Raw genomic sequence first — 24,405 nt, 5'->3', positions numbered from 1 at the left:
ATGAACTGTCACAGTTTACAGATCTCTGCCAAGGAACAGTGAAACTGGGTAATGGGTAATTCCGGCAGGGGGAGATCGCGACCACCGACTCATGGGCCACCGACCCAAATCACACCCCAGACTCATTTCTAGACATTTCTAAGCTTCAGTGCGCAGAATCAGAAGTAGGAGGGAAGTATGATAATGATTTCCAGGAATTCTTGTGTTTAGGTATGAATACTTAATGAATATGTATGAATGAATAATATAGAAACTGTCTAATTCTTGTGACTGGTGTGCGTTGTTGGTGAGAGCACGCACCCGCGCACCCGGCCGTCAATAAACAAGTGTCTGCTTATCTGCATCACATTGGAGTCGGTAAGTTATCTTCATCCCGGATTTCGGGGACAGTTTCTGGCACCCCAGATGGGACCTCGCTGAGAGACCGGAGGAGTCGGGGACCTGATCGGTTCCAGCCGGCACCGAGGATTTCTCGGGGACACCCATCGATCCCCGATCCATGCGGCTCTTCGCGACGTCCCCTGGATTTTGGTAAGACACTTCTCTTTTGTACTGGGATAAGTGGGTTAGAGTCCCACCAGTAGGAGCGGGTTAGAGTCCCACTGTACAAGCCTGCCTGTCAGACGCGGCGAAAGCTGCGCAGGGTTGGGCTAGAGGATCCTCGTGTATTGGAAGCCGAGGCCTCTGCCCGTAAGACACAAGCGAAAGCTATTGCAGGGTTGGACAGCTGGATTTGGAAACAAGAGACCCTATACGCTGTAGAGTTCTCAGAAGGAGTGCATTTAATTGGAAGTTAAAAGTTTTTATGCACTCAGTTGTGGTACTGGTTGTTTCGTCAATTGAATATTGTACGGTAATTAAGAATTGTGTTGTATTGTGTTATATACCTTTGTTTGTCGTAGTAACTGTAGAAAGGTGTGAGCGTGTTTGTGAGCGTGAGACGTGCAACTGAGCACGAAGCGGGTGTGGGGTTCGGATCCGCGGTTCTGTTATCCCGCGCGGGGTGCAGCCGGAGAAGGACGAAGCGATAGGCTTGAGCGAGTGATCGATTGTATATTGTGTTAACAAAGTAACTGAACCATGGCATCTACGCTGACTCATTTGTTTAAAAGCAAAAGGATGTGTAATCTGGCTGCAAATGACAAAGTTCTGAAAACTTCTCCGTTAGGATGTTTGTTAGCACACTGGGGAGAGGTACGTGATGATTTGAGGAAAAGTCAGATGATTGAATATTGTAATCGCTGGTGGCCTCTGTATACTCTGGGTGATCAGGGAAAATGGCTCGTGAATGGGACACTGCATTATAATACCATTCTGCAGTTAATGCTGTTTTGTAGAAGAGAAGGGAAATGAAGTGCCGTATGTTGATTTTTTTTTTTTTCCTATTTAAGACAAAGGAAGGATTGGCAGAAAGAATGTAAGCTGATTAGTAGGGATAATTTAGTAATGGCTATAACTTTTGACGATAAAAAGGTGAAAAAGTGTTGTTCAACATGTGAACTTGAAAAGATTGTTTGAAGGAAAGAATTGCTTCTACTGAAAAGGATGGAGGGCCAGAATTAGATATATCCCCTCCACAGGGAGAACGGCATCGGGGGCGAGAATATAGAGAACAGGTAGAGGAACCTGAGAGTAGCGGACTAGAGGATGTGGATGAAGGGCCGTCTGAGGTTGTAATTCATACCCCTGCATCTCGAAAGAACTCGGCAGCAGGTACAAACAATAGCTCCCCTGCGGCAGGGAGCTGGCAACGATGGGCCGGTGTATGTGAAAGTGCCTTTTCAGTGACGGATTCGATGGCTTGGAAGCAGGCAGCAGGAGTGTACAGAGAGGATCCGGAGAGAACAGGCAGAGTGGCAGATACTATCATCAGAACACAGAACCCGGACTGGAGTGATTTACAGGTGATTTTAGCTAATGTGTTAGATGATACAGAAAAAAACAGATGGTATTGGAGGCTGGCAAAGCACAGGCAGAAGTGACTGTATTGAGTGGGACAGCAGGTGGAATATTAGAGCAGAACTTTCTGTCTGGGGATCCGCAGTGGGGATCCAAATAATGTGGAGCACAGAGAAAGACTGAGTCGGTATCAGAAATGGGTTTTACATGGAGTTAAACACGCCATGCCTAGGTTTCTGAACTGGTCTAAATTGTATGAGGTGAGACAAGATAAGAATGAATCTCCCTCAGCGTTTCTGGGAAGACTAAAAGAAGCTGCCAGAAAGAATAAATACTGATTTGAAAGTAGAAACTGAGGCAGCTCAGATATAATTGGCTTGGATTTTTATAGAACAATCGGTACCAGATATAAGAAAGAAACTGATTGATAATTTTTGAAATATAAACTCTTGGAGGAGTGTGAATCTGAGGATAAAACTCTCATTCTACCAGTCAGAAAACCGTCGGGTGAATATAGGTTAGTGCAAGACTTCAGAGCAGTGAATCACATAGTTAAGGGTATATATCCTGTAGCAGCAAATCCTTGCACGCTGTTAACAGCTTTAAAGGAGACTTATCAGTGGTTTACAGTGCTGGATTTAAAAGATGCTTTCTTTTGTATGCCTTGGAGAAGGAAAACAGAAAATTGTTTGCTTTCGAGTGGGAAAATCCACAAACAGGACAAAGATGCAGCTGACATGGACAAGACTACCCCAAGGATTTAGAAATAGCCCGATAATTTTTGGAAATCAGCTGGCAAAAGAGCTTGAAACACGGAAACAGGACAAACCAACACCTGGACATTTGCTTTTACAATATGTGGATGACACACTGATTGCTACAGAAAAAAAAAAGATTTACCTACATACAGGTAACAATAGATCTTTTTAATTTTCTGGCACCGAATGGGTACAAGGTAGCCAAGGGGAAAAAAAAAAAAAAAAGCGCCCAAATAGCTTGTCAGACTGTGATATATTTGGACTTTGAGATTTCAGAAGGGCAGCGGCAATTAGGAACAGAACACTGAGAAGCCATGTGAGCCGGAAAATATTCATGAACTCAGAGCATTCTTAGGAATGACAGGGTGGTGCCGCCTCTGGATCATGAGTTATGGTCTGACAGCTAAACTGCTACATGAGGCCCGAAGAACTCTCCTTCGACATGGGGCCCACAGCAACAACGGGCTGTCACAGAACTGAACCGCTTTAATGCCTGCGCCTGCCTTAGGACTTCTGGACATCACCAAAGGCTGTGAGCTGTTGGCTCACGAAAGACAACGCCTGGCACTGGGTGTGCTGACTCAGAAGACGGGAAGCTGGAAACGACCTGTCGGATACTTCTCTAAACAACTGGACACGGGGAGCAAAGGGTGCCCAAACTGCCTTCGAGCTGTGGCTGCAACAGTGATGCTCACACAGGCAGCTCAGAAATTAACTTTGGGAAGCACAATAACAGTCTGTGTCCCACAGACGGTGATAACTGGTTTAGAACAGAAGGGGGGACATTGGCTGTCTCTGAGCTGAATGATGAAGTACCAGGTAGTACTGGCTGAACAAGATGGTGTGAGTCTAAAAACAACTAACCTGGTAAATCCTGCAGTGTTTTTAAGTTCCACACAGGAAGAAGAGCCACTGGAGCAGGACTGCTTGGCTGCTATCGAGTATGTTTATTCCAGTCGAGAAGATCTGAAGGATGTACCCTTGGAGCAACCAGACTGGGAATTGTACACAGATGGCAGCAGCTTTATGGAGCAAGGAGTTCGATACGCTGGGCATGCGGTAACAACAGACACCACAGTTAGAGAGGCAAAGGCACTGACGAGTGCCACATCAGCTTAGAGATCAGAACTCATTGCTTTGATTCGAACCTTAGAACTAAGGGAAACGAAGAAAGTAAATACCTGGACAGACTCAAAGTATGCTCTTGGGGTGGTACATGTCCATGGAGCTTTGTGGAAAAAAAAAAAAAAATTACTGTCCTCTCAGGGATCAAATATTATGCATCAAAATTACATTTGACAATTATTACAAGCAGTTCAAAAACCAAATCAGGTAGCAATCATGCACTGTAAAGCACACCTAATTAGGAACACAAAAGAAATTGCTAGAAGTAATTTGGCCGACCGGACAGCAAGAGAACGAATATTTCAAATGGCATTAATTCCCTCCAAAACAGTAACCCCTCACAGACGAGCAGTAGTTCCACCTTTGTTAATAAAAGAAAGAATGCAAACCAAACCTCAAGAATGTCATTAGGGAGCAGAAGCTTTAGTAACTTCTTTACAAAAACAAGTTTTATCTGTCAAGATGATAGACATGGCTAAATTAATAACTGCAAAATGTGACGTATGTTTGAAAAACAATCCAGTAACCAGGAAAAGAGTTCAAACGGGTAGATTAAAATTAAAAACTTGGGACAGTACCTGGATTAAAGGCGTGTTTGCAATCCTTCCCCCGACAGTAGACAAAGGCACTACCCGACAAGGAAAGGGACATGTAGTACCATGGTAGAAATGTGAAAGGGTGTATGATTGCAGCAATGCAGACTTAATAATTCAAAGAATTCCTCATTTGGCAGCTGCTTTAAAGTTTGGCTGTTATTGTCGAGGTGTTCATAATAACCTCACCATGACTAGTCTCTTTACACCCAGAAGAGGATACTCCTCTAGTTGTAAGAAATCTGCCATTCAGAGCCCAGGGCATTTAGTTTGGGCATTAAGTGATGGCACCCGGACAACCCACTTACCGGTAGATGGTAAGGTGAAACAAATTACTTTAGGCCTGCCAACATTGTGTCCGATTGGGAAGAAATCACCACTCAAGGGATCCCTGGAAAATTTAAAATTACAACGAATCAAAAGGTCTGAAACGGATGATGACGCTTGGAATGAACCAACAACAGGAGTAAAAAATTGGCTGGGCTTTAGAGTCTGTTTGAACCCAATAGCGTCCTACAGGAATAGAGAATGGCTTTATCACTTAACAGGACAAGGAGAAAAATTGGCCGATGTTACAAGAAAAGGATTTCAAGAATTAAACATCCAATTACAGGTAACTTCTAGAATGACACTTCAGAACAGGATGGCACTAGACATGCTTCTGTTGAAAGAGCATGGAGTGTGTGGATATCGCAAAGACAGATTGGATCATTGCTGCATTCATACCCCGAATGTTACACAGGATGTAGAACAGGATTTAGATCTGTGAGGCAAAATCGGAAAAGAAACAGAAACCATTCGAGAAGATATGTCAGAAGATCGGCTAGGAAACATTTTTAGTGGATTAGGATAGAATTTGAGCTCTTGGCTGAAATCCTTAATCAAAATTCTGTTTTTGCTATGAATTGTCCTGTTGATGATTATGTTGGTAACATACAGTTTACTAATAGGCTGCAATATATCGTAGAATGATGAGAGAAGTACCCACTATGCCACCAGGCTACAGCGCGCCACCACCATCATCTGGCAACTTTGGCCTCAAAGATGAAAATGAATAAAAAGTGTGAAAGTATTGAAATGATTTTCAACACCTTCAAAGGGGGGAAATGTTACTGATTTTATTATCAACTGAAATTAAATTGTGTTTGATTTTAATATAAGTATAGAATTAAGGGATATTTTAGTAAAAATCATTTTACATTTATTGTAGTTTGAATCTAGCAACTGACTGCTCCTCTAAAATCCCCTGTACAGCCCCGTACCAAGGCTGAAGGGACTGGTCACAACTGTTTAGTAGGAACGGTTAGAACCCAGGTAACGAAACACGAGGTGATTTGTAACCTGATTTATAATACATGTACAGGACTAGAAGAATGCAAGTAGCTGTCAAGGTCCAGGATGAACGGGAACTGAGGGCAGTGACCGTAACAGCTGGCAGGTACCTGCCAAGAAAACCGTGTCCTTAAGCAAAAGGTAATTCCGGCAGGGGGAGATGGCGACCCCCGGCTCACGGACCACCTGCTCCCATTACACCCAGAGCCATTTCTAGACATTTCTAACCTCTACTGCGCAGAATCGGAAATAGGAGGAGAATATGTGAATGATTTCCTGGAAGTTGTATGCTTATGTATGAAGACTTAATGAATATGGATGAGTAAGTTCTAGATAAGGTGTGTGATTCTGGTGCCTGGCACGTGTTGTTGGTGAGAGCGCTCCCCTACACGTCCGGCCGTCAGTAAAGAAGTGTCTGCTTATCTGCATCACATTGGAGTCGAGAAGTTATTTTTATCCCGGATTTCGGTGACAGTTTCAAGGGGCATCTGTCCCGTGAGCGATCTTTGCTTCATTATCCACAAAACGTGTATTAAAGTTGACATCCCTGAATATGCTAATAAAGACTAACGAGATCATGCTAATTACAGCACCCCACGAAGCGCCTTGCCCCTCCCCACACCTATGACACGTGATATGTAGATCAATCTGGGGGAAGGACCCGAGGAAAGCGTGTATAAATGGGGGGGGGGGCAAGGATAACGGTGATGAGCGAGTGAAGAAGTGAAGTGAAGCAGGTGGATGCATCCCTGAACCCTCCTTGGCAGAACCAGCGCAGGAACCTGGACTGGTGATCTCTCTCCCTCTCTTCCCATCTCTCTCTCTCTTCTTCTCTTTTCCCCCTTGTTATCATTAAGGGACGCAAGGCGTATCATATCCCTTGCCATAATTTGTTCTTCACTTAGTCAGTTATTGTGTATCCAGTCAACACACTGTGGGAAATGAAGAAATGTTTATGTCTGCACTTTGAGACTTGTCTCACCAATCTCTGCTCCGTTGGGGATTTATGAATCTACGTCACTTGTCTCCCTCTTCGGAGCAGGACGTGACAGCAGGTGGGACCTGGAGGTGCCTAGATTTTCCTTCTGAACAGCACAGCCCTAACTGCCAAGTGTTTCTGGATGACCAGCATTAGGATGTCCTCAGAAAGCTGCACCAACATCCTTCCCAGCAGCGCCGACCCGCGGTGCAGTCTCTTACCTCTGCAGCTTCAGCTCTGCCTCCTCTGCCCTCCTCTGTGTTTCCCTCAAGTCAGCGGCCACCCGGGTATTTGTCACCATCTGCGTGCCATCAAAGAGCAGCTTGGCCAGCCTCTGTGAAGGAAGCGGCACACATTTCACACCCAAAGACCTGCGTTCTGGAGGGAGGGATGCTGCAGGAACCCTGCCTGCCCAGGGTCTGGCTCCTGTCCCCATGCTGAGGTGCCTGTGTGGAGCCCTAAGCTCTGTCTTCCTGCTACGGCAGGATCGATGAGCACCCGCGGGCCTCCCTCTCCTGGAAAGCCCCGCAGGCCATCAGCGCCAAGAGGAACACGCTCAGAGCACCCCCCTCTCTCACTTCCCCCGTGCGTGCAGATGCGGTTAGGCACGGCGGGGTTTTGGTTTGGATGCTTGGCGTCACTCCTACGCCCTTACAATCCACGGGAAATCCTACCCCTAGGATCCAGCCCCCAAATCCCCCACCACCCAGTCCTGAGGAGTTCCTGTCCCTGCTGCTTCTCACATAAATGCTGCTGTGTGACACTAAGCACTGTACAAAGCTAAAAGAAGGGTAAAGCCAAATATCAGGGACCCAAGAGGATCTTCCCCTCCTACCGCCACACCTGCCTGCACTCCTCAATGTGCTTGTGGCTCTTCCTCTGCTCTTCCTCCTCCTCCTCCTCCTCAGGCACTTTTGGCTCCACATCTTCTCCAAGGGCCTCCCTGGGGCAGAAGAGGGAATAAGACTGAACATTTTACACCACATCATGCTCGGGGATGCCCTTGAATCCGGCATCCCAACCCAGACTGCATGGTTCAGCGCAGCACACTCTGCTCTCTCTTCCCCTCAGCAGGCTTAGTCCCAGGCCAGCAGGTCCCTGCAGATGCAGAAAGGAGGCAGGAAAGGTGGGGACAGCCGCCCAGAGGGAAAACAGCGTCCAGGCTTCTTTTTCTACATCTGGGACTGCAGCCCAAGGCTAGTTACTGCTTCAGCACAAGGCTGGGGAGGCTCAGCCTCTGTTTGCTTTCCAGGTGGGGATGGGGCAGGCATGGGGCAGAGGCTGTCAGGGGGCAGCCCTTAGGTGGCTGGGGGGGACCCCGGCTTGGCCATGAAGACAGCCAGCTTCTGTCCGGAGCCATTCCAGCATTGGCACTGATCCCATGGCCCAATATCCCCCAGGCTGGAGGGGCCTCTAAGGCTTGGGAGAGGCCCCCACTTCAGTCCTGCTTCGGGGAAAGGTGTGTGCCATGGCTGGTGAGCCCCAGGTCTGGGAACAGCAGCCTGCTCCAGGATGCCACTAGTCTGATGCAGATTTTGTCCAGGGGGGCAGCGGGTCCATGGCAGGGGAATCTCTTGGGGAAGGGGGTATTGCTGCCTCAGTGCTGTGCCTCGGACAGGGCGGGGATGTCCTTGCCTTTGGGATGAGCAGACATCGGGAGGTCCCCGTGCTCCTAATATCTGGCAGAGAACAGGGAGCGTCTCTGGCTTGGGATTCAGGGGAGCGCCAAGGCCAGTTTGGGGAGAGATCCCGGGTCCCGTGAAGGCTGGCAAGGCCACATCGGGTGGCTGCCCCCCGCCAGTTTTTGGTAGGGGTCCTGGCCCCAGTGCCGTTGTGGGACAGGGGATATTCTGACACCTGGAGTCGGTCTCTGAGCCTGTGCTGGCCCGGGCTGGGGTCAGGACTGGCTGCCAGCTCGGGGCGCAGGATGTGGAACCGGCCCCGGCCTGGGGGTGGGGGCATCAAGCCTGGCACCGTTCTGGGGAGGGGAGATCATCTGTGACCTGAACCGGGCTGTGGGGAGAAGGTGAGGGACTTGGTGCCGGTCCGGGGCAGGGAGGGGCCTGGACCCGGCTCCGATCTGGGCGGCGGGGGCGGCTGGGGGTCAGGCCCACGCAGCCGGGGCACCGGGGACGAGCGCCGCTTCTCGCCGGGGCTCGGCATCGAGGAGGGCGGCGACGCGAGGGCGGCGGGCGGCGACGCGCTCCTCGGCGCCGGGGTCGGGGCCGCGGGGGCTGAGGGCCGGGGCCGGGCCCCGCCGAGCCGCCTCCGCGCCGGCTCCCCGCCTCACGCGGCCCCGCAGACACAGCGCATGCGCGGCGCGGCCGGACCGGCCCCGGCGGCGCCGGGCAAACGGCGGCGCCGGGCAAACGACGGCGCCGGGCAAACGGCGGCGCCGGGCAAACGGCGGCGCCGGGCAAACGGCGGCGCCGGGCAAACGGCGGCGCCGGGCAAACGCGCGTGCGCCGCCCGTTCCCGCCCCGCGGCGGCCGCTCCCGCTCCCGCGCCGGGCGGCGGCGGCCGCGAGGGGCGGGCGCGAGCGCGGGGCTCGGGCCGGGCTGCGGGGCAGCGACGGCCGCGGGGCCCCGTGTCCTCTGCGCCGCCGGGCCGGGCCGCGCCGCCGCCTGGTGCCGCCCGCACACACGGGCGGCAGCGATCGGGGCTTCTCCGACAGCCCGCTCGAGCCCGGCCGCCGGGGGGTGAACGCGCAGCCGGAGCCCGGCGGCCCCGACCTCGTGCTGCTCCCCGCGCCGGGGGAAGGGCCTTCCCCGGGGTGAGGAGTGGGGGGGTTCGGGTTGAGCCCGCGGCGGCCTCAGCGGGAGGAGCGCGGGCCTTACGGCTGCTCTCAATTAGACAGCCCCCCACCAAAATAATGACAAATTACGACGAGCGCAGGAAACTAGCTCTCCGTAAATTGCAGGTTCGAATGTCTGTGCGCGGAGAACAGAACAGCTTTCCAGGGTTCAACGGCACCCCAGAACGCAGAACAAAGAACTCTGTGGGGTTTAACGGCCACCCCAAACGCTTGATCACTCACCTGACAAGCGAGGGCTCTCCACCTCGAGGACCTGCTCAGGGCAGCGCCCCGACCCAGATCACCTGGAGGAGCTTCCTTGGGCGACGTCCCGACCCCAGGGGAGAGTCCTCGACCGACGGCAGCGAGCTGCTCCAGGGGAGGAGCTCAAAATGGCTGCCCGAGGGGAGGAGCTCAAAATGGCTGCCCGAGGGGAGGAGCTCAAAATGGCTGCCCCAGGGCTCCATTGACACCCAGCCCCAATCTGACCTGTGCCCCGTAGCGGCTCCCGTTGGCCAAAGGCCCCAACTGCCGGGAAGCCCCGAGAGCAAAGGCAATCAGGAGCTGCTCCGCTCCAGCGGCCATGGAGCCCGATCTTCACTGGGGGGGACACCTGCCACAGCCTGCGCTTCCATACTTGCACGTGCTGATTAGCGCTGGCTCAGGGAACGGCCGGATCAGCTCCGGCCGAGGGACCTCTGACTCTTCTGCCACAGCCACGGCGGCTCTTTTTCTGCCAAAAGGTGGTTTGGGTTTGGAGTCCTGAGAGCTGGGATTTGTGAGTGCAAAGTCTCAGGAAAAGGGGGGAGCTGCTGCCTCCTGCCTGCCCGCAGTTGGGGCTCAGAGCTGTGAGGGGCCTCGCACAGGATTGTGCCCAAGGACCTCATGTTTGCAGCTCTGACGGGTCCATCCCGGGGAGGGCAGAGAAACCAGCAGACACCTGGGGAAGCCCCGCAGGGACTCTCCCCCAAACAACGCACTGGCACGGGCAGTCGGTCCTCCGGGAATCGGTGTGTACGTGTCGGAAATGACAGGAATATTCGCTGCTTTGGTGTGACAGGAGAAGCGTGCCCTTGTCTTTCGGCACGGCCCTTGGGTGGAACGATCCCCCCAGCACCCAGCGCTGCAGCACAGCCTGCCTGCCTTCTACAGCTTCCAGCTGAGCCTTCGGCGGTTCTTGTGAGGCCAAACTGACGGTAACAGCGAGTGCGCCCAGCGCTGCCAGGAAGAATTCCTGCCTGACAGTAAAGACCTTTACTGTTGAGTGAATGTGTTCCAGGTGAAAAGAGGCAAAGACCCGACGTGTGCGGTCCCCCTGTTCCTGCAGTGGGTGCCCCGCAGCCCCCGGGCTCTGGAGGGGGCAGGAGGCAGGAGCAGGGTGCAGGCAGGCACAGTCCCTGCCTGCTCTGGCAGGAGCAGCTCTGGGCCAAGCAAACGCCCCCGTCGCGGTGCCTACGGACGCGGGGCCGGACAGAGGTGACCAAGCCCGGGGGAGCTCGGAGCCAGGACCTGGGGGAGACCCGGCAGAGGCGGGGGGGTCAGCAAGGGACCCAAAGGGGAGGTTTGGCAAAGGGGACAGGGGAGGGCGCGCATCAAGGGCTGTGTGGAAGAACCACGGCACCAGGGATGGAGGAAAGATATTTTTCAGGTGGGGTCATTGCAGGGACTTCCCCAGCCCTACAACCCCAACTGCTCTCTCCAGGCTGCCCGCTGCAGTCAGGGATAGTTTTGCCTCAGGGGCTTGCGGGAGCACCTGCAGCAGCACTGCCGGTCCCGTTTCCACCAGGTGCTGACACGCCTGCAGAGCTGGGCACGGGACTCCCGCAGGGCACGGCCCCACTTGCACAGCCCCCGGGCCGCCCAGGCACGCTTCCTGCCCGTGGGCACCCGCTGCTGGGGACTGGGCTCCGCTGGGCTGCTCCCGCCCGGCGCCGCCCAGATGGTGCTGCCCATGGTCACGGGGGTGCTGCTGCCCGACATCATGGAGCTGCTCCAGCCCATTTCCAAGGATCCCGTGTTTGGAATCCTCTCGGTGTCCGTGTCTGGCGCAGGAAGCTCCACTCCATTGTCCTCAATGCACATTCTGGTAAAGAGCGTCCACACGTGCTCCTGGTGACTGTCAGGGTCTGGCTCCACATCCCTGGGTCTCTGTGCTACTTCGCCCTCATCCCCAGAGACCTGCTCTTGACTGCTCCCTGCTGACCTCTCCAGTGGGGGGTCCTGGCCCAGGGCTGGTCCCAGGTTCTCCACCAGCCCCGGATCATCCTTGGGGGTCTGGGCGGGTCCTGAGCGCTCTTGTGCCGCCAGATCTGCCGTGGCACCGGGGCAGGGCTCCGGGAAGGAGCAGACGGTGTCCGCAGAACTGGAGCTGCTTATTAGGACGGAGATCATTGATCGTGTCCGGTGTAGCGGGCACAGTTGCTCTGTGTTCAGCAACGTCGCGCTGGCACTGCAGGGGAGGAGAGAGGGAGGTGAACCTGCTGCACCGCGGCCCCTCCGGCGGGATGGGCAGGGCTGCCCAGCGCGGGCAGGGCACGGGCTGAGGGTCTGGGGCAGGATCTGGGGGCCTCCCCCAGCACTCACCATGTTTCCAGGTTGAATTCACTCTTCTCCATCCTTGCTTTCACCGTTGTCCCTTGCTTTGCCTTCTGCCTTGAGCTCTGCAGGACACCAAGAGCTGAGTGAGACAGAGGCAGCTCCCAGACCCACACCATACACCCCACAACTCCCCACAGCATCCCCAACCCCCCCACACCACATCAGCCCCACAGCCCCCCAACACCTCCCCACGCCATCCCACCCCCCGGCACAGCACAGTGCAGCCGTCACATACCCAGAGCCACTCGACCATCAACACGCCGACGAACAGGAGGGGCGGCAGGAGGAGCATGAACAGTGGGAAGATGTCTGCCGAGGTGAGGCTGTTGGAACACTCCATGGCTGTGGGCCCAGGGCGGCTGCGGCCTTTTATATTGGGTGGCTGGAGCCTCCCCCGTTTTTGACCTCACAGGGTGGCTGGAGCACCCTTTGTGACATCACAAGGTGGCTGGAATCCCCTTTGTGACATCACAAGGCAGCTGGAATCCCCTTAGTGACGTCACAGGGCGGCTGGGATCCCCTTTGTGACATCACAAGGCAGCTGGAATCCCCTTTGTGACATCACAAGGCGGCTGGAATCCCCTTTGTGACATCACAAGGCAGCTGGAATCCCCTTTGTGACGTCACAGGGCGGCTGGGATCCCCTTTGTGACAACCGGCAGCCATCCCTGCGCCACGTTCTCCCCCCTGCGAGGGGCTCCATTACCACTCGCTCACCGGTGAAGACAACTTCAACTGGCGCTACATCTTCCCCTTCGACTACCTGATGGCCGAGGAGAGGATCGTCATCTCCAAGAAGGAGTCCATGTTCTCCTGGGATGAGACGGAGTACAAGATCCCAGCTCGTCTCACCCTGCAGGTCTGGGATGCTGACCACTTCTCGTCTCTTGCCTAATGATGCTTAACGACCTGGCTCAGGGAAAAACAACACGGCGGCCAACCCCAGGCCGCTCGGTCCATCTGCACACAGACATCAATGTGATGGATGGCAAATGGCGTTTATTATTGCGTAACACCGCTTTTTATACCCTGGGTCCATGGCGTCACATCCGTCTGCCTACGTTTTATCTTCCCGTACAACGCGATATCTTCCGAGCGCCAGACCCTAACTCCCACATTTCCCCCCCCTCCCATGCTATTTTAATGATATGACAATACCTGTCAAATTTATTGGAAAGTTATATTGATTAGGAATTAGATAAACCTTAAAAAACACAGCGTACCTAAAGAATGTTTCATAAAGGCTGGAATTATATAGCAGCTGCAATCATTGATAAAAAGGTAAACTAAATGTATTATTTGTGATTAAAATATAAAATAGTGCACTTAGTCAATAAGAATGCTAACATTCAGACCCGCAATCACTAGGGAACCCTGGGTGCAGCGAGAATCAGAGTGCCCTTCCTCACAAACCGGAAACCCTACGTGATGCGTCCATCCGTAGGAGAGGCATCCAACATCGCTGCAAGCAGGCCCTGCTCTGAAATCAACAGGCCAAAATGACTGGCAAATTCCTTTAAGCGGGAACATCTGATTCTAAATCTCCTGTTGGGTTCTACCCAGAGTCTGGCCAGCACTCTGGGGGAAGACCAAGGGAGTTTCTAAAGGTAAAATATTTAGAGTTCTTTGTTCTTAACGCTGGTAAATATAAAAATAAAGCATGCATATAAAACATTAAGGCTATAGATAATACTTAGACTATCAGACTTAAAATGACAGACTAAGGAGGTAATATATTGAGTGCTGAGTGAGCATGCTTTAGAGCATTTGCTCTAAAGAGATCGATAAACAGAATGTTAACCTTTTCTAAGCAGCTTTTCACAAACGACACTGACTTATTCAATATGCAAGGCCCAAAAATTAGTACCAGCAGTATTATGGTGAGTGGGCCGATCAGAGTGGAAAAAAGGATGGTTAGCCATGGAGACTGAACCAAGAGCCAAACCATTCTTGTAGGGCTTCTCTTTCCCTTTGGGCTAGCCGATCTCTCAATTCAGCCATGGTGTCCTGTACGATTCCTGTGTGGGCTGCATAAAAACAACATTCTTCCCCTAATGTGGTACAAAAACCTCTTTGATACAACAGTAGAAGCTTTAACCCTTGCCTATTCTGCAAAACGACCTTCAAAAGGAAAGAGACTTTTTCCAAAAAGGAGATAGTTTTTTCAATTCTTTGCAGGCCCTCATCTATGGTCATTTGTAGCTGGGATAATCCCTGGCGCTGGGTTGCCACGCATCCTGCCCGTGGGCACCCGCTGCTGGGGACTGGGCTCCGCTGGGCTGCTCCCACTCGGCGCCGCCCAGATGGTGCTGCCCATGGTCACGGGGGTGCTGCTGCCCGACATCATGGAGCTGCTCCAGCCCATTTCCAAGGATCCCGTGTTTGGAATCCTCTCGGTGTCCGTGTCTGGCGCAGGAAGCTCCACTCCATTGTCCTCAATGCACATTCTGGTAAAGAGCGTCCACACGTGCTCCTGGTGACTGTCAGGGTCTGGCTCCACATCCCTGGGTCTCTGTGCTACTTCGCCCTCATCCCCAGAGACCTGCTCTTGACTGCTCCCTGCTGACCTCTCCAGTGGGGGGTCCTGGCCCAGGGCTGGTCCCAGGTTCTCCACCAGCGCCTGATCATCCTTGGGGGTCTGGGCGGGTCCTGAGCGCTCTTGTGCCGCCAGATCTGCCGTGGCACCGGGGCAGGGCTCCGGGAAGGAGCAGACGGTGTCCGCAGAACTGGAGCTGCTTATTAGGACGGAGATCATTGATCGTGTCCGGTGTAGCGGGCACAGTTGCTCTGTGTTCAGCAACGTCGCGCTGGCACTGCAGGGGAGGAGAGAGGGAGGTGAACCTGCTGCACCGCGGCCCCTCCGGCGGGATGGGCAGGGCTGCCCAGCGCGGGCAGGGCACGGGCTGAGGGTCTGGGGCAGGATCTGGGGGCCTCCCCCAGCACTCACCATGTTTCCAGGTTGAATTCACTCTTCTCCATCCTTGCTTTCACCGTTGTCCCTTGCTTTGCCTTCTGCCTTGAGCTCTGCAGGACACCAAGAGCTGAGTGAGACAGAGGCAGCTCCCAGACCCACACCATACACCCCACAACTCCCCACAGCATCCCCAACCCCCCCACACCACATCAGCCCCACAGCCCCCCAACACCTCCCGCCATCCCACCCCCCGGCACAGCACAGTGCAGCCGTCACATACCCAGAGCCACTCGACCATCAACACGCCGACGAACAGGAGGGGCGGCAGGAGGAGCATGAACAGTGGGAAGATGTCTGCCGAGGTGAGGCTGTTGGAACACTCCATGGCTGTGGGCCCAGGGCGGCTGCGGCCTTTTATATTGGGTGGCTGGAGCCTCCCCCGTTTTTGACCTCACAGGGTGGCTGGAGCACCCTTTGTGACATCACAAGGCGGCTGGAATCCCCTTTGTGACATCACAAGGCAGCTGGAATCCCCTTAGTGACGTCACAGGGCGGCTGGGATCCCCTTTGTGACATCACAAGGCAGCTGGAATCCCCTTTGTGACGTCACAGGGCGGCTGGGATCCCCTTTGTGACAACCGGCAGCCATCCCTGCGCCACGTTCTCCCCCCTGCGAGGGGCTCCATTACCACTCGCTCACCGGTGAAGACAACTTCAACTGGCGCTACATCTTCCCCTTCGACTACCTGATGGCCGAGGAGAGGATCGTCATCTCCAAGAAGGAGTCCATGTTCTCCTGGGATGAGACGGAGTACAAGATCCCAGCTCGTCTCACCCTGCAGGTCTGGGATGCTGACCACTTCTCGTCTCTTGCCTAATGATGCTTAACGACCTGGCTCAGGGAAAAACAACACGGCGGCCAACCCCAGGCCGCTCGGTCCATCTGCACACAGACATCAATGTGATGGATGGCAAATGGCGTTTATTATTGCGTAACACCGCTTTTTATACCCTGGGTCCATGGCGTCACATCCGTCTGCCTACGTTTTATCTTCCCGTACAACGCGATATCTTCCGAGCGCCAGACCCTAACTCCCACATTTCCCCCCCCTCCCATGCTATTTTAATGATATGACAATACCTGTCAAATTTATTGGAAAGTTATATTGATTAGGAATTAGATAAACCTTAAAAAACACAGCGTACCTAAAGAATGTTTCATAAAGGCTGGAATTATATAGCAGCTGCAATCATTGATAAAAAGGTAAACTAAATGTATTATTTGTGATTAAAATATAAAATAGTGCACTTAGTCAGTAAGAATGCTAACATTCAGACCCGCAATCACTAGGGAACCCTGGGTGCAGCGAGAATCAGAGTGCCCTTCCTCACAAACCGGAAACCCTACGTGATGCGTCCATCCGTAGGAGAGGCATCCAACATCGCTGCAAGCAGGCCCTGCTCTGAAATCAACAGGCCAAAATGACTGGCAAGTTCCTTTAAGCGGGAACATCTGATTCTAAATCTCCTGTTGGGTTCTACCCAGAGTCTGGCCAGCACTCTGGGGGAAGACCAAGGGAGTTTCTAAAGGTAAAATATTTAGAGTTCTTTGTTCTTAACGCTGGTAAATATAAAAATAAAGCATGCATATAAAACATTAAGGCTATAGATAATACTTAGACTATCAGACTTAAAATGACAGACTAAGGAGGTAATATATTGAGTGCTGAGTGAGCATGCTTTAGAGCATTTGCTCTAAAGAGATCGATAAACAGAATGTTAACCTTTTCTAAGCAGCTTTTCACAAACGACACTGACTTATTCAATATGCAAGGCCCAAAAATTAGTACCAGCAGTATTATGGTGAGTGGGCCGATCAGAGTGGAAAAAAGGATGGTTAGCCATGGAGACTGAACCAAGAGCCAAACCATTCTTGTAGGGCTTCTCTTTCCCTTTGGGCTAGCCGATCTCTCAATTCAGCCATGGTGTCCTGTACGATTCCTGTGTGGGCTGCATAAAAACAACATTCTTCCCCTAATGTGGTACAAAAACCTCTTTGATACAACAGTAGAAGCTTTAACCCTTGCCTATTCTGCAAAACGACCTTCAAAAGGAAAGAGACTTTTTCCAAAAAGGAGATAGTTTTTTCAATTCTTTGCAGGTCCTCATCTATGGTCATTTGTAGCTGGGATAATCCCTGGCGCTGGGTTGCGAGGGCCAAAACTCCCGTGGCTGTGCCGACCGCTCTTAGCCCGAGCAGCGTTGCAATGGTGATGCCTGTTAGTACCGCTCTTTTATCAGTCCAGTGAGGTTCTTTGAAATAGTGATATAGGTCTTCCTCTGGGTGATATAGGACCTTAGGAACAACTATAACTTGGACACAAAAGTTGGCAGAATTATCAAAAAGAATAAGGGACACACAGGGGGTTACTCCTGACTTGTGGCAGACCCACTTTGCGGATGTAGGCGGGATTGCCCATTTGTAGGCTCTATTGACCCTAACAGTGTTCGCACAAACAAAACTACCCCGGTTTGCCAAAGCGGTATTGCCCAGACATACGCCCTGGCCTTTGACCTGGTTCAGGGTGATCCCTCTCCGTGGTGTGTCCCACCTGCATTGAGTTGGATTATTGTCTGGCGAATTGTAAAAGGAGGCATTGAGGGCGACGCCCTCATAAAAGGGCGGGTTCATATTGCAGCACAGCCAGCAGGAGCTCGTGAGGTCTGGATCTGATTGGTTCAATGACCAAAAGGTAGCATTCAGTACATTAAGGAACGGCTTATCAGGTAAGCGGTAAGGGCCCACCTTGGGTTTGCTTGGAGGGGTTATCTGCTTAGCTACTAGGGGGGTAGTCAAGATAGGGGTGGATAATGGCAAGCTTTCTCTTCCTTGCTCGACGTCATTGTCACTTTTGGCTATGACATTGGGGGCGATTGCTGTGCTGCTTTGTATTTCCCGTTTTCTAATAGAAAACAAGCTCCCCCTGTCTGTACTAGATTCATAGTGTCTGACGCCCCGAGTTTTCCCAATCATCCATCTCGGATCATCCTCATTGGTGACACTGAGCCTAAGGTACAGACAACAATTCTTGATTTTCCCATGGGTTGCTGCTAGCCCTGGTCTTAAGGGGTCTTTTGGAGGAATGACACACCCGTAAGGTCCTGGTTGTTCTTTCAAATATTTGTCTGGTCCTGCCCCTGGTGCCCAATCTGAGGCAATTGTCTCACATCCCCAGTGGGAACAGTAATACTGATTGGGGGCGTTACAGTAAGGCCTGCCGGGGTTAGAGCCGGGACACATGTAATAGCTCGACGTGTGTAAACAGGACTCTACTGGGGCTAAGTTACAGAGTTTTACCTGAAAGCTAGGAGGCCCCGAAGTGATGATTGTTTGCAGCATCTCTTGATCCCATCTCGTTAATACCCATTCCCATGGCTGGTGTTCATACGAGCCACAAGATACTATGAACCCTAAAAGCAAAATCAAACAGAAACATCGCAGCAGCAAAATTACACAAAAACACCACAGCAGCCCTTTGCGGGGGCATCTCAGCTGATGCTCGGGTTCTGGTGAAGCAGAGCTATCCGTTGTAGTCAGGGTATTCTCCAACTCACTCTCCTCTCTTGCCACAGGAGCATACGGGTTACGGGGGTGCCTGATGGTTAGGTCCTGTGAATAAAAACTTATAGTTCTCATTAGTTTCATCCTAGAGGTCGGGTTTAAGAGGGCACCATTTAATTTCACCTTTTTAACTGCAGAATACTCCCGTCCTGTTAAAACTAGCCTCCACCCCTGTTCCCATTTTCCCAGTTCATTTCTGATTGTGGCCGGTGGACCTTCTTCTAATGCTCGAGTGGTCCAGTATTTTTGGGCGGGGCTATGCGCCTCTTCTCTGGGGAATTGGTTGAACATTAGCAGGGCGTTTGCCAAAAGGCGTACTTGGTCTTCTGATGGAATGGCATTGGTAAAGCCTTCTGCCTTTGCTAATATTTCTAATTTCGATTTCAGAGATTCATGTAGTTGACGGGCCTCCCTTAGCGTCCGTAATTCTTTTGCAGCAGTGTCAGCTTTATCATCACCAATTTGGAAGTACCTTTTAACAGGACTTTGACTGTTGACATGGAGAACTGAAAAGGTGCCTTTCCTGGCGGAGAGTGCCTCTTTGAGCATTAGCGCTGCTGTGGATGTTGTCACGCCAGGGCCTGACATGGCTAGGCAAAGTTTAGCTGCAAACATGGAGTCAGTCACTATATTGAGATGTTCCATCGGGAACAGCCCGCATGCTAGTACTATAGCTGCTGCTTCCAGCTGTTGAACTGAAAGCTCATAATCGGCTGTTTTGATACGGTGCCATTCGTCTCCTGATTGCCACACTGCTACGGCAGTCGATGTCGTTGAAGATGCATCTGTAAAGACTGTTGGTCCTTCCTGAGGTCGGTCCATGACCTTAGATGGGGGGTCAACGTGTACAACCGCCAACATTTGAGTCCAGGGAGGTTTTGTGGCGTACCGGATTTCTCCACCAAATCCAGTCAGGGCTATAGCTAAATACTCTGATGTCATCACTGACTGCGTTGAGAGCTGCTTACGGGAGATATATCCTGGCAGGCTCAATGCCCAAGTGTCTTAGGGCGAGTTTTCTGCCTTTCATGATGAGATTGCCAATGCACTCGACCCCTGGAGAGAAAGCACGTGATGGTTTTCCCAGGGCTATCCATTGTATTGGTTGGGCTTCTTCAGGGGAGCCCTGAGCTAGTGCTCCTACTCCTCCTCCTGACATGAAATGTACGTACAGATCAAGTGGTTCATTGGGGTCCCATCTGGCGAGCGTGCTTGACGATACCTGTTGTTCGATGAAATCGAGAGAGCTCATTGCTTCCGTCGTCAGAGCTTTTTTCTCCCATGGTTTTTTTCCTTTTAGAAGATCATACAGGGGGGCCAGGATTTCAGGGGGAATTAGGACGATATTGCGGAGCCATTGTAAAGACCCTACTAGCTGTTGCATATCATAAAGTGTTTCAATGTGTCGACGGATTTTTACCTGAGGAGGGGTTATATAAGAACCTGCAATTCCTACTCCTAAAAAGCTTACACATGGTCCTTTCTTAATTTTTGCACTCACAATTTCGAACCCGTTTGCTTTCAGGGTTTCGGAAATTGTTGACACCAAGTGGTCCACCTGATTTTCTGACGGCGCGGCGATCAAGATATTGTCCATGTATTGAATGATGGTTGCAGTTGGGGCTGTATCGCAGGTTGAGCTATAATAAGTTGAGCCATAAAATGGGTCTCTTCTCGAGGGGGGAGTGGGTTCAGGAGTGCTTTGCTCCATCCAGGGTTGGAAAATTTCTTTGGTCGCTGAATTGCATTGTTGACGTATGCATTCTGTTACAGCTGGGCCTTTTGCCTCTGCAGGTAATGTTGAAGAGTCGATCGCTGCCTGGAGGCGGTCTATGAACTGTGTAAAGCTCTCACTTTCATTTTGTTTCATAGTAGACCAAGAGGACGGCTTTGCAACGACCCTACAAGCTATGCAAATGGCGTCTCTGGCCGCACGAGTAGTTGCCATAATTTTCTGGGCTCGTAGGCCTTGAGCTTGCGCTTGAGGGGTAATTATCGCTGGATCTGTACCCATCAGATGTTGCAAGCTAGATCCATGCAAGGGATGGTCTGCCCCCACTACTTGAACCAATAATCTTCCACAAATATCCTCCCATTCTTGTTTAAAAACAATCATCCCTGTTCCATCAAAGATTAATCTACAAGTTTGTATTATGTCAGATGGGAGCATGTCGTCTCCCCCAAAAACACCATCAATAAGGGTGGAGACTAAGGCGGAATTGAGACCTTTATCGGCAGTTGCTTTACCAATCGCCTGTATGTCTTTAGGGTTTATGGGCGAGTAAACCCTCTGTCCCCCGTCTGTCACCCGGACCGGGAATGCTAGTGCTGCCGGTGGGAATAAGTCGGCGCATGTCATTTTTGTTTCTCTCCAGTCCGTGAGGGGGGTTTGCTTTTCTCGTGGATTCTCTTTAGAGTGGATGGGTGGGGGGTGTTGGCCTTTAGTTCTGTCTGCTCCCGTTCCTTTTTCCTTTAAGTTTAAGTCGACTGTAAACCATTCGTCCTCGCTACTGTCTGACCCGAAGTCAGAACTCGACTGCCAGGTCATTTCTGGGCTCCAATAACTTTTTGTCAGACTCCTTCCCCTTCCACTCCCCTTACGGGCGGGCCGCTCCCTTCCTCTAGGCTCGCCCCACCTCCTGCTAGGGGAGGGCCCTGCTTTATCAAGGTGTCTCTCCGGGTGGCCGCTTAGATTGGCTCTCCGCCCCTCGCCCGGGCTCTCCACTCCTCCCCAAACACTTCCCCCAGCTTTCTTTTTATTCTCTCCGGCTCTGTACTCCTCACCCGTACATGCTCTCCGCCCCTCGCCTGCGCTCTCCACCCCTCCCCGAACACTTCCCCCACCTTTCCTTTTATTCTCTCCGGCTCTGTGCTCCTCACCCGTACACTCCTCCCCTCTAGCCTCATAACTGGCTCTATAGTCCTCACCCGTACACCCCTCCCCTCTAGCCTTGCTCGTGGTTGCTGGCACTTCCTCATTCTTTTCTTCGGGACCATTTTTATCTTGCCCTCCCCCTCTTTTTTCGGCGCCATTCTGGGGCACATAGGGCGGTGGTCGGTCCCAGGTTTGTATTGATTCTGATATCTCTGCGGCGTTCCTTGCCTCCTCTACCAAACAGCCCCAGAAGGATTTTCTTGCCTCCTCTATCAAACCGCCCTGGAGAGATTTTACTTGTTTTCGCCCTTCCCCTTCCGTAAGCGGATCGGGGTCCGAGGATTGAGGGAGTGTACCACCCTCCTGCGAATCCTTTGGCTCAATATAATCAGTATCGCTTGGGAGGTTAGTAGTCTGAGCACCAACCCCTAATCTAGGGGTGGCCAATAAACAGTTTTTTGCCGCCTTCCCAGTTTTCTGCTTCTGCATAGCTTTCTTAAGGGCTAGTTTAACCCTCCCCCACAACTTAAAGTCTTTCCCACAACCCAAGGGCTGTAAAAGCCTCGCGCCAGCGCGAGTAAAATCGACTTGCACTCAATTCCCCACTGCTTATGTAACTGTGATACGACCTTCACGAGAGCTTCCGTCTTCCTCGCGGGTCCTTGGGAACTGCAATCCGACCTTCACAAGGCGACCTTCACAGGATGTTCCCCCTCCTTGTTGGTCCTGAGAATTTATATTCTCTACTCCTTGTTGGTCCTGGGAGCGTCCTCCCTACAGCAGTGGAATTCCAGACGTCTTCCCTAGCTAGCCGCTTCCCGCTTCCCGGGTTTCGGCACCATTTGTTGCCTAATGATGCTTAACGACCTGGCTCAGGGAAAAACAACACGGCGGCCAACCCCAGGCCGCTCGGTCCATCTGCACACAGACATCAATGTGATGGATGGCAAATGGCGTTTATTATTGCGTAACACCGCTTTTTATACCCTGGGTCCATGGCGTCACATCCGTCTGCCTACGTTTTATCTTCCCGTACAACGCGATATCTTCCGAGCGCCAGACCCTAACTGCCACACTCGGCCGATGATTTCCTCGGTGAGTGGAGGGCCCGTTGAGTTGGGGTGACGGGACAGCCATGGCTGGCCAAGTAGGGAGCAGTGTGGGATGAGATAAAGCCTGTATAGGAACAGGACCTGGAAGGGCAGCTCTGCTCCTCAAGCCCACAACATCCTGCAACCCCCCTTTAGATGCTACTGGTAAGAGCAGGTAGGATGAGAGCCCTTGTCTCTGCTGCACAAAGGCTCCTCCTGCAGCAAAGATCTCAGCTTCGCTGTTCCCAGACCTAGTTCAAAGTTGCTCTTCAGGGCAGGAGATACTGACCCAGCCCACCTGCAGCCAAGGACTCAGCATTTTGGGGATGCCAACATCTGTGCTCCCCTTTCTCCTGCCAGGGGCCATCGAGCTGGACCTGAACCGCTTCCCCCGAGGAGCCAAGACGTCGAAACAGTGCAGCCTGGAGATGGTGACGAACGAGGCAGAGCTGCCCATGGTCTCCATCTTCAAGCAGAAGCGGGTGAAGGGCTGGTGGCCGTTCGTGGCCAGAGATGAGAACGATGAGCTGGAGGTCACCGTAAGGATGGGGAAAAGGGAGGGATTTTGCATCCTGGGGACTGCACTCTGTGCAGACACCCTCTGCTCCCCGGCACTTGCCTCTCTTCTCTCAGGTCCCCTCTGTCACCGTGGCTGGGGGGGCTGAGGTGGGGAGCATTGCCTAGTTCCCAGCACAACTCTGCTTCCTGCAGGGGAAAGTTGAGGCTGAACTGCACCTTCTGACAGCAGAGGAGGCAGAGAAATCCCCCGCCGGGCTGGCTCGCAACGAGCCCGACCCACTGGAGAAACCCATGTAAGTGGGAAACCCCAGTCCCCAGCAGGCACCTGAGCTCTGGGAGATGCTGGGGGTGCTCCCCAGGGGTGGGGGGGAGGCAGGCATGGAGAGGTGCGGAGGGGTCATGCTGGGGGAACGAGGGTCACGAGCAGAGCCAACTCTTTTTTTTCCTTACTCTGTTCCTCCTCTGCCTCGCTTCTTGGCTCCATCCCCTTGCCTGGGCCTCCCACCACCTCCTGCTCCCCTCCAGTCCTCACCACCAGCTTCCAGCTTCAAGTGGAACCCTCACAAACCCGCATTGCTCCATCTGGCACAGCATGCCATCTTCCCTGGCCCACCCTCCTGATTCTCCTGGTTGCGCTCCTCCACTCTGCAGACTTACCCCGGGAAGGGATCCTGCACGTCCCTTTGCCCACCATGTCCACTGCCCACCATCCCGCCCTCCTCTGTGGCTACAGCATTAACGATGGGTGTTTGCTTCCCCTGCAGCCGCCCGGACACGTCCTTCATCTGGTTCCTGAACCCACTCAAGTCCATCAAATACCTCATCTGCACGCGCTACAAGTGGCTCATCATCAAAATGGTGCTGGCCCTGTTGCTCATCGTCATGGTCGCGCTCTTCCTCTACAGCATGCCAGGCTACATGGTCAAGAAGCTGCTGGGAGCATGAAGCTTGGGAGCCTGCCCCATGTCCCCAGCCCCGTGGCACAACCTTCCCCCGTCCCAAGGCCTTCTCCTCCCCGCAGCCTCTCAGCAGCTCTGGGGGAGATCTCCCTCCTGCTGCTGCTGGGGCTCCTCTTTTACATTCCTCCTCTGTGGGTCCCATTTGTGGCTTTAGTCCTAGAGAAATGGGGCTGGAGGATGGAGTCAATCCCGAGGCTGTGCGTCCCTTGCCGGGGCTGGCAGAGGTGCCTGGTGGCTACTGCGGGGCAGCCAGGCTGGGGGGCTCGGAGCCTTTTTCCTCTGGGGGCCATGACTGGTGCCCTGCTGGGGTCTTGGAGCTGCAGGGGAAGGGGAAGGGGCTGCACCAC

The 24,405-nt window shown here is 52.8% G+C and overlaps 1 protein-coding gene across 1 annotated transcript; it reads left to right on the top strand.

Annotated features, from left to right (window-relative positions):
* The first annotated feature begins 22,659 nt into the window (after positions 1–22,659).
* On the top strand, positions 22,660–24,044 carry LOC141973998 (otoferlin-like). The gene is made up of 3 exons (XM_074933183.1): positions 22,660–23,119; positions 23,292–23,392; positions 23,864–24,044. Exons 1-3 carry the CDS (start codon positions 22,907–22,909, stop codon positions 24,042–24,044), a joined length of 495 nt encoding a protein of 164 aa, XP_074789284.1. The 5' UTR covers positions 22,660–22,906.
* The last annotated feature ends 361 nt before the right edge of the window (positions 24,045–24,405 follow it).

This window comes from Athene noctua, chromosome 1 (genome assembly GCF_965140245.1).
Source record: "Athene noctua chromosome 1, bAthNoc1.hap1.1, whole genome shotgun sequence".
Taxonomy (NCBI): domain Eukaryota; kingdom Metazoa; phylum Chordata; class Aves; order Strigiformes; family Strigidae; genus Athene; species Athene noctua.
Note: the sequence above shows the minus strand (reverse complement) of the source record. Positions and strands in the feature narration are given on the sequence as shown.

What these genes read in the sequence shown, in the direction of transcription:
- LOC141973998 (XM_074933183.1), top strand. Translation starts at nt 22,907, where the DNA reads ATGCCAACATCTGTGCTCCCCTTTCTCCTGCCAGGGGCCATCGAGCTG. An exon ending in ACGATGAGCTGGAGGTCACC is followed by an intron (nt 23,120 to 23,291) that starts GTAAGGATGGGG and finishes TGCTTCCTGCAG; the next exon opens with GGGAAAGTTGAGGCTGAACT. An exon ending in GACCCACTGGAGAAACCCAT is followed by an intron (nt 23,393 to 23,863) that starts GTAAGTGGGAAA and finishes CTTCCCCTGCAG; the next exon opens with CCGCCCGGACACGTCCTTCA.